This window comes from Chroicocephalus ridibundus, chromosome 23 (genome assembly GCF_963924245.1).
Source record: "Chroicocephalus ridibundus chromosome 23, bChrRid1.1, whole genome shotgun sequence".
In the NCBI taxonomy this organism is placed as follows: Eukaryota; Metazoa; Chordata; class Aves; order Charadriiformes; family Laridae; genus Chroicocephalus; species Chroicocephalus ridibundus.
The window spans coordinates 6,849,826-6,867,142 of NC_086306.1; the positions used below are offsets into that span (position 1 = coordinate 6,849,826).

A 17,317-nucleotide genomic window follows, 5' to 3' on the forward strand; every position below is an offset into this window, starting at 1 on the left:
CGAGGGGGAGAGCGGTCAGCGGGCCCGTCCTAACGGCCTCCCCGTGCTCGGCCCGCGGCGGCTACGGCTCCTCCCAAACGCCGCGGGCACCGTAACAACGCCAGCCCGGTCTCGAACTACCGCTCGGACACAGCCCTCGGCCGGCGCCGCTATCGCCCCGAGACCGAGGAAGGAGAGGCAGGCCCAGCTTTGCCGTAAGGCCCAGCTTTGCCGTAAACCCTGACAGAAGGGCGAAGCCACTATCGCTGACAGACCCCAGACGCTGGTCTGTGTATGCACAAACAATAGTACTGTACGTGCCCGGTTACACAGAATCCCTATGATATGCACAAGGTTTGCAGCCATTGTCTTCCGTGATTACCAGATATCTTGCAGTCCAGTTCTGCAGGAGGAGGAAGGAAAGACCTGTAAGTAACTCAAAGCATCCCAAACAAGGGCCAGTTAACTGGGGGACATGGTATATTTACCTAGTTCAAGGAAAAAAAAAACAAGCTCCCTGAACAGGCCATTTTTTCTTCCACCTGGAATTCAGTGTTACAGAGAGAAACTGCAAGGCCAGCAAATTCTGCCTCAAGGCCCAAGACAAAGTGGCCTTCGGGGCTGCCTATTGAGGATGATGGAGAATGCATCCGTGTAATGCTGCACGCTGCTTAAGAAACATTTACAAATGCGGTAAGCTTGTGTTACTGCTTTTTGGTGCTCTTAAAATTACAGCTAAAAAAAGCCCCAGAATTACACATTCATGATGTAATTCTCACTTCATTTATTCACACTGATAATTGAAGAAAACACTGAACACATCAGCTGTATGTATTTTTACAGTTGAGGCATCAGAAGACTTCACATGGTACCAAGTTAACTTCTAGTCACCTTACATATCGGTGCATGCATTAGGGCTGGGGAACATTCCCAGAAAATAATTAAACTCCCAATAGGAAAAACAGAAGAAAATAAAGGAATAAGCAAGAGCATCAGCCTATAATCTCCATTACTAAGACTGATCAACACTAATTACATAAGAACAAGTAAAAATGTAGCTATTCTATAGGCTTAAGTCAGGAAAAAAAAAAGAAACAGTATCACATCTGTTTTCCTTTTATGGTTCAAGTCAGGTTAAGAAGTCTGTCAATACAGATGCAAACTCCTCTCTGCCCCCATAAAGGCAGACAGAGGACCTAATCACTAACAAATCAAGACAAATACTATATAATTAACAAAAGTCAATTTGACTATGTATAAAATAGTCTCGCCTTGTCAAGCTTGCAATTCTGTAATATATTTGCATTACACTTATACTCCTACAAGGTATTAAAATACAGCAACAGCAATACCTTCCATGCTGATGCTCTATAATCCATAAAAGTTAGTAGTTTACTACTTAAAACTTAACTAGTTTTAAGTTAACCAACAGAATCCCTGTCCCAAATACAACTAGGAATACAATCTTGATGGGACCTCCTTTCACATCCAAAATAATCATTACCTTACACAATGATTTAAGAGGAGCTATAAAATCAGAGCTGACAGGTTTGCATATAAAAAAAGGCAGATCGACTCTATAGGAGTGGTAGAAGTGCATCAATTCATCAGACCAATCTTCTGGGTAATGGCAAGTTGAACAAAATATAGTGAACTGCAACTGACAGTACAATAACATACCCTGGAACAAAGAACACTGGTCACATGCAACAGGAGAATGGTGACATTAGCATATGGCCATATTGAAAGGTTTTGGAGGCAAGGACAGAGAAACAGCTTAGCATAAGCTTCAGCACTGCACCAGGACACTTAGCACAGAGATCAGGAGATACAGACAGTAGCTGAAAATGGTATTCTTTAGGAGCACTTCAGGAGCCAGCCAGCTTTCTTGTGTATATGTAGACACCAGAATAAGATACAAAGAACTAGAAAGACGGCAGAAGAAACATCTAGCAGACCAATATGCAGTTCTGAGCAGGCAAATGCATACACGAGTTCAAAATTTCAGTCTCTTAACCAGGAGAAGGCAGGTTAAACACGAGAAAAGGCTTCTGTCTTCAGAAGCAGGATTGTTGCTGCTAAATTACACAGTTGTCTCTTAAAAGCGTATGTTAGACAATTTTATATATTATTTAAATTGTGTGGTTGGGTTTTGTGTGTGTGTTGTTTTTTTTTTTTTTTAATGCTAAAAACCAGACCACTTATTCCTCGTCACTCAACATTTTTGGATCAAGGCTTGATGTCAACAAAAAGAAAAAAGTAACATTTATATAAAAAATAGGATCTGTGACCTTCATTAAGAACGGATCTTTCTGTCTTTAAAAATTTATGCAGGTATAAATCTCTGAACGTTTTAAGAATATCAGGAGAAACAAAGTGGTTGATTTTTCTCTCAAGGTACCAGGACAAATGCACCACAAGGCAAAGCATCAACACTATTCAGAGACTGTACAGTCTCTCATTAGACTTCTCATCCCCCTTTCTCTGCTTTCTAGGGAAACTCAGTGCCATTTCTCCTCTTCCTTTTACCGCATATCTGAAAGATGTGCCAAGTTGCTCTCAGCTGCCTCCTCTGACACTAAATTAGCATCAGAGGTACATCCACAGTGCTGTTCTGTATTGGTGTTTCCTTTACTTTGTAAATAAAAGCAAGGTCCATCCTGGCAAAAGCTATGTCTGCAAACATAACCTCCACATTGTGTCACGTGCAGTGACAACGTTCTTTGGTTTAGGCTGAGTTATGACAAATGGGATAACTGCACAACTCTTACAACAGAAATCTAGTTATTGTGCACAGTGATGTTCTTAGATGAAAAGAAATTGAATGCTTTCTGTTATCGCTGTCTTTGGGCAACACAAAGCTCTCGGGAGCTCTTGACAATTGTGAACAGTCATCTGCAATGTTGTACCACTCAAAGCCCATTACACCAAGAGCCAAGCACATAAAATAAGAGCTGCAAGCACTCACGCACCCACTTACCCAACTGGAGAAATCGATACATGATAGAAAAACTACTCTGGAGAACCCAAGGAGTTCTCCAGAATATGCAACTGCACTCTAATCAAAGGCAGAGAGAACAGACAGAGGCAACTGTATAAGAACAATCTCTACACAGGCACAGATCCCTGTGGTTTTAAAAGCCACAACAGCAGTTCTTGCAGCCAGCTTCAGCTAGACAAACTCTATAGGGAAGATATTAACAGATATATTATTTAGTAGAAGAAAAGCACACCACTTAAAGCAGCAAACTCGGCAGCAGGGCTAGTGCAGAGGAGACAGAAAATAATCCTTTTATGTACATCAAGAATTTCCACATTTACAAAATCTCTCCATATGTCAACAAACCGGTAACAGATGCTTATCCAGTAAACAAGGACTGGTTTCTGGATAAAAGAATCATCCACAAAGGAGATACAAATTTGCTCATAACTGGCAAGGCAGGGCTCTTGTCGAAAAGAAACCACGCTTCAGCAGGCATGACTGCGTAGTGTTCTGTGTTCCTTACAGAGGAAAACATGGAAACCTTAGGATTTGCTTTGGACCTCTTAAATCATTTCAGTAGGGCATTTGGGGCCGAATAAAAGGAGAAAGCCAGAATGAGGCTGGGGAAGGTGGTCACTAATCCACGGCCAGGGCATGTTGAACACGGATTTGTCACAGGGAGAGCAGCTAGGAGGAACCTGCTAACAGAGCGGCTGAAGAAAGGACAGAAGGGCAGATCACATGCTGGTCAAGAGGGAGAAAGCTGCCTTTGCACCTCAGTCTGTGCTTCTGGGCTTTACTGAGCACATCATTTCCAGACTAAAATCTGCAAGCCAGTTCTCAGTGACATTGCTCAATATCGAGAATTTTTTCAACACTGTGACCACGGCTTCAGTTCATCTTGTCAAACACTAGTCAGCAGAGCAGCGCAATGATCACACCCGAGCACCTGCCAAAAGACTAATATATATTAGTAATGCAAAGCAGTATAAAGGAATGTTCATTTTAATCTAGAGTTGTTTGTGCACTGTGCCACAAACTCGGGTGTCCTCTTCCACGAGTTAACACCAGCAACTAAGGAAACGTCAGCCTGCAACACATAAGTGCCTAAACATCTTACATTTATTTCAGTCCATAACCCTGAATGGTAAGCAATACTGCACCCAGTAGGGTGACCCAGTGCTAGGAGATTCCTTTCCCTTCTCTCTTGGCAAGCAAGTTAAGCAAAGATTAGTTTCTTTAAAAGCTCAAAAGAATATTTTAAAGTCTAGATGCCTCAAACATTTCCACCTGGTGTCAAAGCAACCTGTAATGTTTAACAATGCTGCAAAGAAAGCAACTTCAGTAAAACAAACATCAGTAACATACACTTTTTGCAATAACATGTAAAGAAAGAAAGTGCACTTTGTGTGTTCATAAGATGCTACGAAAACATCTACAGGCTACATACCTAGACAAGCAGTTATTCACTACGATCCTTTGGCTCTCGGTATTTCCACTGAATATAGTCAAAGATGTCTTTTTCACATTCTACCGGTAGGGCCTCCCCAGCAACTCCTGCAAGCAAATTACAAATGCTATTTGAAAAGTGGAAGGTCTGTACAATCCTGAAATGCCAAACACATTGCCAGATTAAGACAAAACTGCTGTAAGTAAAACAGGCTTAAAAAAACCAACCCCCCCCCCCCAGCCGTTTCATAGTTTAGGTACTGATTCTCATTAGTGTCAAAGGAAATAAGGTAACAAATTAACTTTGAGGCCACATGATTATGCAGTTAAATACATTTATGCTTATATATGCGTATACATATAGTCAGCCCCCCTCCAAAAACAAAACAACTGAAGGACATGACATACCCTGTTAAGAGTGGGAAACCACATTATGTGCCATGCATGACACTGAAAAAAACTACCTTTAGGTCAGTAAGACTTTGAGTAAATTAGGTGGCCCAAAGAGGTAACTTTGTGCCACAGTGCCGCCTGTACATAAGCAGGCTGCCTCTTCCTGCTATAATGGTGTCCAGTACCAGAAAGGACACTGAAAAAATTCACGAACTACAGTATTTCTCAGAAGTACTTCCAGTACACCGAGGAACCAATTTAAGGAGAAGATTACACAAAGCATGTAACCAGAAAGAATACTCTGTGGAAAGGCCCAGACTGACCAGTAACACCCAAGGGACGGATTGTATACTCATTGATCGTGAAGCCCATTTCCAGAGCATGAGCTCTCATGTTCTTATTGAATATATCACTTCCTGTAAAATACAGTACACCACAGTAATACTGATCTTTGGGGATAAGCCTAGAATAAAAGCAGAAGAGTACAGATTTAGAATAAATACGTGACAAAAAAGTGACAAGCCACTTGGAATTCAGCCATTCAGACACGATGCTAGGTTTACTTCCTATTTACTGCAACTCTATACATTTGATTTTCCCACCAGCCAGATGCAAGAATGATACAAACTCTTCATCAAAGAAAGATTCAGCACATCTACCCTGACCCAGAAGTTACTGGAGTTCAGCCATTACACGGTCATGGTGCTTGCACTCCCGCCAAGAATTAATGTCAGAGCAGTATGATAAAGTAGGTCACAATTCTGAAACTGGATACTAAGTCATGATTTAAATACATCATTCTTGCTAATAACCTGCTGTAGATACTGGCAGTTGTACAGTGGCTTTCATACTGCAAAAGAATTAGAAATTTAGTAAATGCCACGTTCTGACCATGGAAGTAGAGACTTGAATGCAGAACTTGATGCAAACGCCTACTTATGTAGCTGACAGCTAAGGTAGGGGGTTTGGTGTGTGTACCGGATATCAATTCTCCTATGTGGATACGCTGTTCCATCTTCTTTATTTGGCAGCTGACAGACACCCTATGAGGAAGTAAGGAAAGCAAGAAATTCGAAATTAAGCAATTCTGAGGATCAATCTTCACCTCCCCCCCCCAAACAATCCTCAGTCATCCTGGACAGCAAAGTTCCCACTGAATCAGTTAAATATTTTACTAGAAGAGCTGCACATCATAGTACCATAAATCACTATTTCACACTGCTAAGAGGATCGTAGCATATAACTGCTTCCTAAGCTTTTATTACAGCAGGAAGGATCACAGGACTTCTCATTTCCCATTCTTCTGCCCTAATCATTATCAGGCTTTTCAGTATGCACAAATACCAGCAGATTAAAGAAAATGCAGACAAAGCTCAGGCTAACAGAAATTAAAAAAAAAAAAAAAAGCTTTTTCAAGAAATCCTCTGCCACTTTTCACTTCAGACTGCTTTGTAATCTTCATGCAATTCACATGTCATCCCTCACCACCAAAAAAGCCTTACCATGAATTTGGTGTCACCTTTAGACAGCACATCTGTGACAAAGTGGACTTTTTCCAGTTGTTCTACAACTTGACGCAGAAGTTTTGACTAGGAACAGTGACAACACAGAAGAAGAAATGATTTAATAAATAAGAAGAATATCTTACCCATTTACCAGACAATGGCCTACATAAGTACAGGACATCACTATAATTACATGTATTAGTGTACATGAAATTTGACCCAGAGGGGAAAAAGATAACAATAAAAATGAGGAAAAGCTAATAAAATTACAACTGCACAAGGTAAAAAAAAATTTCCGCCAAAATTCCCATATCAGATTGCTTTTGTTGGAAGTGACAAAACTCGTTTCTTGATTTGAGTTTTCAACTTTTAGGCAGTGGATCTATAAAAGCAACACAAGAAATACAAACTGTCATTAAGACTCCTCCAAAGTTAGTTCCAAAAAATTACAAGGGCAGCAGGACATTTACTTCTTGTCTAAAAGATTAGGGCTACAAAAAGAGATACTTACTCTACCTATTATCCAGCTAGCTGTTACAGTTCTACCTTGTAAAAGCACATGAATTCGAGGGGGCGAGGTGGGAGCATGTGTGAAGGGACAAGGAGGGACAGAAGGATGAGAGTAAACATCAGCGAGAGAGGAACACAGCATAATACACGAACCTGAGGAGTGATTATAACTCCTCAAAATAAACGTGGTGATCCAAGAGAAGAGTTTACTATTACAGTAACAAAAAAAAGATGCAAGAAGCTGCAATACAAGTCTAAGACTACATATCTTCTGAATTTAAACATACCCGTGTGGAAGTAATGCATAGTACTGATCCACAGTAGCAGAAAGACAGACCTGTTTGGATGATTCAGATGTGAAACTCGGATGGGTTAGGAGAACATCCATATCGCCACTTGACTCCGCGCCTAGGCAAGAAAGAAGCAAAGAAAAATCCCTCTGCATATGACAGAGTATACGAACATTGATGAACACCCATCTAACCTCATCCTACAAACACGTTTTTCTGGTAGAAAAGTCAGTCACTATTCAAGATATTTGTGAAAAAAAAAAAAAAAACAACCAAAAAACCCAATCTTTAGAGAATCTTGTTCTTCCATCAAGAAGTTCACGTCCCCATGTATCTCAGAAAACACCCCAAAATTTCTTGCTGTACCCTATAGCAATGAAACACAAGTGTTGTCAATCTAAAAACAAAGCAAACAATTCACATGTTACAATAGACTACTCCTTACAGGGGTGGAGTGGAGAACCAAGGATTTGTGCGGGTGTCTCGTCACTGAACTAACCAGTCAAGGCAATACTGACAGGAAAAAGCCAGGTTCCAGAAGAACAACATATGTAGTAATGAGTCTTGCTCATTAGCCCGAAATAAATGTAAGATCACAGAGTACCAACCTCGTCTAAAACTGCCACAGACTGTGGCAATATAGTTTGGGTCCAGCTTCTTTACCTCTTCCAGCACAATTTCCTACGTAAAAGGAAAGATGTGTGTTTAGAGGTGTCAGTCATTCATTGGCCATCAGTGCCCCACATCTTCGATAAAGACATTCTTACCTGCATTTGCAGCATTTCTTCCCTTGGGATTCTTTTCTCAAAATCTTCAAAGTATCTGCATATATAAAAATAAAAGTGTCTGAAAGAGTGTCAAGGGTAGCGTCTTAAAATTTTAGTCAATTAAACGTGTATTGGAGGAAAGAATATAACTTATATTACTGTCACATCACAAAAAGCTTCCCATTCTCACCAAATATCTTAGGATAACATCATGCCAAGTGATAATAAAAACTCGTGACTGCAAGTTTGACAATGTTGAGAAGATGGTTTCATTGCATATTATTTCCACTGTATATGAAGAGCTGCTATGAGGTGTGAATAATATTACCATATAACTAGTTGGTTTATATTTAGACCTACTGGAGTGGGTCCAGAGGAGGCCACAAAAATGATCCGAGGACTGAAGCCCCTCTGCTGTGAGGATGGGCTGAAAGAATTGGAGCTGTTCAGCCTGGAGAAAAAAGGGTCCGGGGAGACCTTATTGAGGCCTTTCAGTACTTAGAGGGGACTTATAAGAAAGATGGGGACAGACTTTTTAGCAGGGCCTCTTGCAATAGGACAAGGAGTAATGGTTTTAACCTAAAAGAGGGTAGATTTAGACTCGATAAAACGAAGAAATTTGTTACAACAAGGGTGGTGAAACACTGTCCCAGGGTGCCCAGAAAAGTGGTAGATGCCCCATCCCTGGAAACATTCAAGGTCAGGTTGGATGGGGCTCTGAGCAACCTGGTCTAGTTGAAGATGTCCCTGCTCACGGCAGGTGGTTGGACTAGATGACCTTTAAAGGTCCCTTCCAATCCAATCCAAACCATTCTATATTTACGTAGCCCTCTGAAAATACAAAAGGTCCCTGACAAAACTCAGTCTGCCAGAAAGCGGGAGGAACAGGCCTCTCGCCCATAGTTAGAGGTGACCTATCTTGGAAAGAGCTAAATGGAAGCTCATAAGTCAAATGCAGCTCATGATATCTTTGTATGCAGCTGTAAAAAACAGACTGCCGGCATGCTGTTCGGCTGCGGAGAAAAAGAGGCTGGTGAAACAATGCCACACCTGACCAACGAGCACATTCTTCACCCCTCCAGCACCCGAATCGTTGACAGCAGGCACCAGGAGACATACAGCAGCATCAGAGCCACGCGTTCCAACACTCACGAACCTGCCATTCCGTTCCCAAGTTCTGCAGACAGAGCTTCTGGATATGGGACTCCCCCACCCCAGCCCCCTCCAAGAGTTACAGTGGAACTAGGGACAAAAAGACCACCACAGAGCACTGAAACCATTCTTTCAGCTCGGTACTTACCAGAAGTTCTGAAACAACATCCCAGCACAATGCTGGAAGCAGACCCGAGGGCAGCGTGCGCACTAGCAACACGGACAGGTCAGGTGGGTTTCCTTATACTCACTTAATAGTGAAAAGTTTTCCCTTGAATACTCACATGTATAAAGGCAGGGATGCACGTTGGGTACGGGGCTCAGATGAGCAGTGGGAAGAAGACAACCGTTGTGTAACCTTTCTCACTCACTGGCAAGCAGTGAGCGGAAACACCAGATCTGGCCCCTCACAGAACCAATTCAGATACAGGGCTTTATTTGGTTCACTTACAGCTTCTCGCAAACATAGCTGTAGTTCTGCCAGAACTAGCACAGCAAACAGACGCTCAGCAAGCAGCGTTCAAGCTGGTAAGTACTGAGGGACAGACACACATGTTCTTCACATCATTCTCAACTTCAGACATGCAAAAGCCTTACCTTGCTCACAGCCCATAACAAAAAATAGCCCGGACCACATTTATGCAGATTCCCAAGAAAGATCATTGCAACCTTGCTAAGGTGATTCTCCATGAGCTAACTGAAAAAGTCATTTGAAATTAATTTCCTTCTGGATGGAGACAAAGCCTACTGAATTACAACCCCAATGAAACAAAAGCTCTGAAAAACTGCTGAAAAGCATGTAGAGCATACAGAGAGGACAGAACCTTACTTGGCTTGTGTAACCTTACATTACATCCTGGTGTCTGAAGGAAGCATTAGAAAAGCAAGCACTTGCACCCAAGAAAGCTTACTTCAACCCAATTCGCTGGTGATGGGTCAGCTTGTGCTCATTTTTTCTTAGGTCTAGAAGAAACAAAAAAGCCAAAAGTGTTACTTGAGGGCTAAAAACGTTACAGAAAGTTTCCACCAATGCAAAGATAATGCACGCAAAGAATACGTAACAAGAAAACAGCAACCTCGAAGGAAAAGATTTTAAACTGACTACTGAACAGCTGATGGGATGAGTACAAATGCACAGGGCACTTCCCAATAAAGACTTCAATAGACCGTTCACCTGAAAGCCAAAATCCTTGTTATTTTCCATGTAATCTGTAAGTACTTTGGATGTGTATGTAATGCCTTTAGCCTGTGCAGTAACTTCAGCATTTTATACACTTTCCTCAAAGCCTAGGGCATATCTGCGATCACAGTACCACTGTGGAACAAGCAGCTTGACAGAAAAAAAAAACATTATTGGAGTGTGAATTGAGGAACCAAAGTTACACTTACCTTCTAAAGTCTTAATTCCTTCCTCAACAAACTTCCTAGCAGCAGCAGGACTGCAAAGAGACAAGGCAGATTGCCATCAGGAACAGCAAGAATCTTACGACACCGCCAGGAACATTAGAATTCACTGTAACTGCCTAGGCTCTTCACTGCTAAGACTGAAGTCGCTTCCAATGCTTACCTTTTCAGCATACACATTTTCGGTCTGTACTTTCAGTCAGCAGAGATGGCTATCCAAGGCTTGGCCAGAGCATTTTTTAGCTCTGATATAACTATATAGTGATGTATAATCATAAAAAAATAAACAAAATCTCATCATATTGGCAGTATTGCTTTAGATAACAAAATACTGAATGCACGATAAGAACTACTTTAACCACAATCAGTCTCTGAACCAGCTTAAGGCAACAGCAACACAAAAGTGTCTTTAGACGAGTGCTTCAAAAAACACAACAAGGCTCCAGTTTGCAACCAACAGTACAGCAAAGCAGTTCCAGCTCCAGTTTGGCTGAAGAGTTTGCCTTAAGCACAACAACACTCGAGTGAATGGCTGAACCTTTTTCCCTTTTAAGGGTTTGTCATTAGATTAATCTGCGTGAATCTGTGGGGAAAGAATGACCTTTCAACTATGACAAAGGCATTCAAGTAGTGTTATACCCAGATACCTTTCCAATATCTCAAAATGCTGAGAACCACCAGTCTGGATGCATAATCCCTTCCTGGGGAACTACTTTCCAACTACTCTGGAATCCCCGGTTACAGCTCCACCACCCTTAAAGACTTAGAATCCACTTCCTCAATAAGACTTACGTTACAACAGAATTAGCAGATCTTGACCTGCCATTTACTTCCTTTCTTACCTTTCCCTGCATCTCTTGCCAGATTCCAGACCGAGAGAGGCAACTTCCACTGTCCCGAGACAGGACAGCACCCAAGCTTCTCCTTCTGCATCCCATCCCAATTTGTCAAAGGCATTCTCAAATCCCAGTATATCCTCAAACTTTGAGCACACTTTCCCTCAGAATTACTTGAGGACAATCGCATTCCCTACACTTAACCTCAAGGGTTTCAAATATTGCACAAGAGCCCCGATGGCCTTTTGGGGTTTTTTGTTTGTTGCCTATTTCAGGACTTTACTACTCCTTTTACAAACACACAACAGAGCACCATTGTTGCTGGGCCCACCTTCCCGCCAAAAGTCCTAAAGTGACTTCTCACTTCCACTCTTCTAAGTCTTTCACAGTTCCGTTCTTCACCAGCTCCTCTCTCCTTCCCCTCTCAGCCTGCACACAAGAGATTCCTGCTGGTACTCCTCTACCTCAAAGACTGTAACTGACAATTCTATACCCTTCTCAGCCATTCGTGTCATCACAACTATGGTGTCTCACTGCGGGCACTACAGCTTCGTCTCAAACTCATTCTCTTCATTATTTGCAATCACCCAAATTCTGTTCATAACTCCACCAAATAAACAGGAGAAGAGAAGGAAGAACAGAAGAAGAAGGAAAAACAAGCAAAAAACTTTACCCAACGCCAGTAACTCGTGTCAGTAGATTGATAGATGCACTTGTATCATCTTGTCGAATCTGCAAAAGCAAAACAACACAAACCAAACCCTTCTTTACTCCACTTGCAATAAACAAAGAAGTCTTGAGAAGCTAAACCAGCTTAGTCAGACTCTGCTTTGGAGGGTCACATCAATGCAAACCAGAACCAAGGGTACTGGTGTGTATCACAATAATGCCATATGTGCCAAGCCTGAAAACTGCTTAACTGCCAAGGTGAACAGCATGGTTAAACCACGAAACTCCACAGCCTCCCAGAGTCAGAATTCTACTTCTCACAGAAGACATTCACATGCTGATTATATAACCTAAAATATTGTCATAAATAGACAATTTTGAGTCTTCGGCTGAGCTTTGCATGCCCTGCTTTCTACTCACCATAGATTCCATGTCTACCATTCTTAAGCTTCACATCAGTCTCTCCAAGGACAACCACAGAAATTGTACAAAGCAAGCAGGCTACTTTGCAAGTTACAAAGAAAAGCACCTATTGAGAATTAGAGCACAAGGGAAAGAAACCCACCTTTTCCAATTTGCGTAGTTTTCCGGTGGATAAGAACTCATCTATCTTCTCGGCTATTTTAGCACCCACTCCATCCTAAATATTGAGGGTGAGGGTGAGAGAGACAAGTTAACTTTAAGACCACTTAAAGCCATTATATATAGAAAAAAAGGAAAGCTCCCCAGAATTCAGAGTCCAGAAACAACTACGGTGCCACCAAGACCACGATAAAATGTTGGACCACCAGACAGCACAAGAATTCACGGGCACAGCACAAGCAGCATAAACAAGGGCTACGTTAAAAGCTCCCCCAAAGCAGTAATTTTGAACGAGGCTTTGATTACTTCTGCTCAAGTTCACCAAATTTAGCAAAGCCGCGGCAGAGTGATGGGGAAGCCCGACACAGCAGAACTCTCGCAGGCAGAGACTCATCCGGGGTCCCCCGCTCCGGCCGCGGCACCGGGCCCCGCGCTGACCCCAGCCCCCGGGAGCACCTACCAGCTTCTTGGCTTCGGCCCCGCTCCGTATTTTGCTGGGGTACCGGGAAATGACCGACGCTGCTTTCCTGCGGAACGCGGACGGTCAGCACCCGGGGGCACCGCCCGCCCGGCTCCCGCGGCGGGCTGGGCCCCAGGGCAGGGAGGAGGGAGGCCGTACCTGTACGCGTTGTACTTGTGAACGGCCCGGTTCACGTTGCGCTCGTAATTGGCCAGTTCTGCGGGGAAAGGCGCGGTGAGAGCGGTCGGCCCGCGGCCCCTACCCCCCCCGCGCACACCTACCCGTGAGGAAGTCAGTGATGCCCTCGTTGGGGCTCTCCTGCGGAGCCTTCCGTTTGCTCATGGCCGGCACGGGGCGGCGGCAAAGACCGAGACCGGAGACCGAGACCGGAGACCGTGGGGAGCCGCTTCCGGCAATGACATCACAGAGCGCAGCCGCGCCGGCGCCCTGAGCAGCGGCGGCCGCTCGGCTACCTCGGCCCCGCCCACCGCCCACCGGGCCACGCCCACCCCCTCTAGGGCCACGCCCCCGGCCCTTCCCACAATGCCCCGGGACAGAGGGGGCGGGGCCAGGCGCGGGAAGGCTGCCAGGGGCCCGGCGGCTCCTTTTCTCACCTGCCGTAAGTTTGCGGCCTGCAAAGCACCGAACAGAGAAAGCGGCCCTCACTGGAAATGGTGATACCTGGTCTTTTACTAGGACTGCATCGATTGTGTCAGCAACGTGACCACGTGGGGAATTAAACTTAAATTTTCTGGGGCGTAGGTAGAAAGGCATAGCTGTCATACCAAGCTGAGTTCTCCAGGACCCCCCGTAGCCACCCCCGGTACCCTGCACACCCCCCTGGGACTCCCCCATAGGCCCTGAGAGCCCCCCAGAGCCCTCCAGGACACTCTGGGAACAGTCATGTACCCCCTAAGGCTCCCTTGAACCTTCTGGGACCCCCCCCACAGCCTCTCCAGGATCTCTGGGAGAGCTGTCTGGAGCCCCCTAGGACACCTCAGAGCCCTCTGGTAGCCTCTGGAGCCCCCCAGGGCCTTCCTGAGAGCCTTCCTGGGACCCTTCACACCCCCTGAGAGTCCCCTAGAGCCCTCTAGGATTACCTGGGACCACTTGGAGCCCCCCAGGACCCCCCTGAGCCCCCTGGGACCCTCCCACATGCCCCTTGGTGGGACCCCCCCCCAGAGCCCTCCGGGACCCCCTGGGACCCCTCATGTTCCCCCAGGGCTCTCTGGAGAGTTCTAGGACCCCATGCCCCCCATTCCCTCAGGACCCCCTGGGACCCTCCCACACCCACTCCAGGATTTCCTGGAGCCTGCCAGGACACACCAGAGCTCTCTGGGACCTACTGGGACCCCTCATGTTCCCCCAGGGCTCCCTAGAGCCTTCTGGGATCCCCTGCATTCCCCCTGGAGCCCCCCAGGGCCTCCTGGGACCCTCCCACACGCCCTTCAGGGCCCTCCAGAGCCCCCTGGGATCCCCCGACACCTTCTCTAGGATCCCCAGGAGCCCCCCAGAACCCCCTGGAGTGCCCCAGGACACCCCTGAGCCCTCTGGGACCCCCTGGAGCCCCCCTTGGTACCCCCCACATCCCCTGAGAGCTGCCCTAGAGCCCTCTAGGATCCCCTAGGACCCTCACACACACACTCAGGATCCTCCAGGCCCCGCCTAGGACACCCCAGAGCCCTCAGGGACCTACTGGAGTCCCTCTGGTAGTCCCCATATCCCTCTGGGACTCCCCAGGAGCCTTCCGGGACCTCGCAGAGCCCTCTGGGACCCCTCATGTTCCCCCAGGGCTACTTACGAGCCTTCTGGGACTCCCTGTATTCCCCCTCAAGCCCCCTGGGACTCTCCCACACACCCTGGAGGACCCCCCCAGAGCTCCTCAGGGCCCCCTGGGACCCCCCTACACCCCCTCTAAGATCCTCTGGAGCCCTCCAGGACACCCCAGAGTGCTCTGGGACCCCCTAGAATACCCCCTGGTATCCCCCACATCCCCCTGGCACCCTTTTGGGACCTCCCAGGACCCCACATATTCCCATAGGAGTACCCTAGAGCTCCCTGGGACCCTCCCAGAGCCCCCCAGTACCCTCCACATCCCCCTGGGACCCTTCTGGGACCTTCCCCCCACCCCATGAGAGCCCCCTAGGACCTCCTGGGATGCTTCATGTTCCCCCAGGGCTCCCTGGAGCTCCCCAGGACCCCCTGGGATCCTCCCAATCCCCTCCTCAGGATCGTTCAGAGTCCTCTGGAGAACCCCAGAACAGCCCAGAGCCCTCTGGGACCCCTGAATCCCCCCCAGTCTGGTACCTGTCACATCCCCTGGGAACTGTCCTTAGACTCCCCAGGGCCCTCCAGGACCACCTGGGACCTCTCATGTCCCCGCAAGACCCTGTGGACCCTTCTAGGACCCCCGACATTCCCCCAGTGACCCCCTGCAGCTCCCTGGGACCCTCCTACACCCCTCCCAGGACCTCCCTGAGTCCCCCAGGACACCCCAGAGCCCTCTGAGACCCACGGGAGCCACCCTGGTACCCCTCACATCCCTCTGGGACCCCCCAGAGCCCCCTGGGACCCCCATAACCCTCCACTATTCCCCCCCGGGGTGACACCAGCTCCTGCCAAATCCTTTTGGAGCGCTGGAGCCCACCAATGCATCTCAGCAAACGAGGGATGAGTGAGTGAGGAACCGAGCGGGGACCCCCCGGATGGCAGACAGAAGGATGAAAGAGCTGCATAGCAGAGACAGACGGGAGACTCCGACAGCATGAGAGAGAGGGAAAGGGAGATGAAGTGCTACAAGGTGATGCGGAGATCGATGAAGGTATTCGTTCTAAATCTTTAAAAAGAGGCAACCGAAAGTAACAGGGTTTTTCCTGATACTTAGATGGAATGCTCTGAAGGACTTTATTTCTGTCTGGCTTTCAGTGGCATGTTTCCCCGGCAGCCCAGTAGCATCTCTCTCGGGCAGTGCAACTGGCCAGATGTCCCTCCTCCTTGTGTAGCACAAAAACCCCACCCATAGTCAAATTATAGTGGTGTATTTTGGAGAGAGAGAGTGTGATGGTATCAATTCACAGCTGTGCAAGCCAAATTAGTGCCAGAGGAAAGTCAAATACTTTCATAGTGTAAATATTTTCATTGGGTGTATGTAAACCTAACACACACCTTTTCAGCAAAAGGGAAGGGGCCAGACATTTCCCAACACCATCCAGAGGGTTCACTTTTATGCTAAGAACGTGTTCAAAATGGCATTCATTAGTCTTAATCCTGACTTTAAGAGTTCAGATTGCTGTCTTTTGAAGGCTGTGCTGTGTTTCAAGCTGAGCTGTTTCCTCAGAATCCTCCTGTAGCTCAGCTACTGTCCTGTCCCTCAGTCTGATGGAATTCCTCTGCTCTCTTCTGTGCTATTTTTTTAGCATGCTGAACTATAATTGGGGATTTTTGTTTTCCAGGTGCCTCGTATATGTCTTGTGTTGCTTGATAGATGCCCCAGCCCAGGTTTGCAGCAGGTGGTGGAGCCACCAGAGGTGAAGCAGGCAGCCCTGGGTCTGGTCATTTTGTTCATTTTTTTTGGGGTGAATAAAAGGGGGTGTATGTCTGGGGAGCTGATGATGTCATTTTGGGGCACCCCAACATCACTGGGGGAGCAATGATGCAGTGGAGGAGCAGGTGAGTGGGGGATGTGGGGTTACGTGGGTGTCCCCAAAAGAGGTGGGTCACAGCCCCAAAAGGTCTGAAAATTCTTGGGATGCATTAAAAAAATGTGAAAACCTGTAACTATGGGCATGAGGCGTTGAAATAGAGAACAATCTCTCATTTATATATGAGAAATATATATATTGAGAAATAATATTAGTTTATGTGTGTAAAATAAGTTCAAAATAAAAACCTCTATCTCTAAGGATTCTATGATTCTGTGCTTCTGTGTTATATAAAAGATCCTAGAATAGAAAAATACTTAAAAAATGTCTCTATAAAAAGATATTAGTGTCAAAACAGATGTGTAAGCAGTCAAAATAGATATTCTGTATCATAAGCGTTAAGGTATAAGTCTAAGCAGATTTTCTATATAAGTGTAAACAGACAATAGAAATTCCCTAAATGTATGCATATGTGTAAATAGTTGAGGGGGTGCTGCCGCCCAGCGGCTGAAGGCTGGTCCTGCAGGCGGGGAGCCCGCGTGCGCTGTGGCCCCCGGCGGCGCCGTGCGTTGGTTCCGCAGCTCGTGCGCATGCGCGGCTCCGCGGAGGCCGGTCCGGCGCCGGTCTCGTGAGCGCGGCGGCCGGAGGGCGAACCGGGACCGCCGGGACTCCGGCGAGCTCCCCGCCGCCTCGAGTG

General features: G+C 46.3%; 1 protein-coding gene across 1 annotated transcript; it reads right to left on the reverse strand.

The window, feature by feature from the left end:
* Positions 1–743: 743 nt before the first annotated feature.
* POLB (DNA polymerase beta) lies at positions 744–13,404 on the reverse strand. Its single transcript, XM_063358524.1, has 15 exons — positions 13,261–13,404; positions 13,139–13,196; positions 12,980–13,046; positions 12,503–12,577; positions 11,942–12,000; positions 10,418–10,467; positions 9,940–9,991; positions 7,877–7,931; positions 7,718–7,790; positions 7,157–7,227; positions 6,307–6,393; positions 5,783–5,847; positions 5,128–5,267; positions 4,413–4,519; positions 744–3,911 (listed from the first exon to the last, which is right to left on the reverse strand). The coding sequence occupies exons 1-14, from the start codon at positions 13,319–13,321 to the stop codon at positions 4,425–4,427; spliced, it is 1,008 nt and encodes a 335-aa protein (XP_063214594.1). The 5' UTR covers positions 13,322–13,404; the 3' UTR covers positions 744–3,911; positions 4,413–4,424.
* Positions 13,405–17,317: the final 3,913 nt, after the last annotated feature.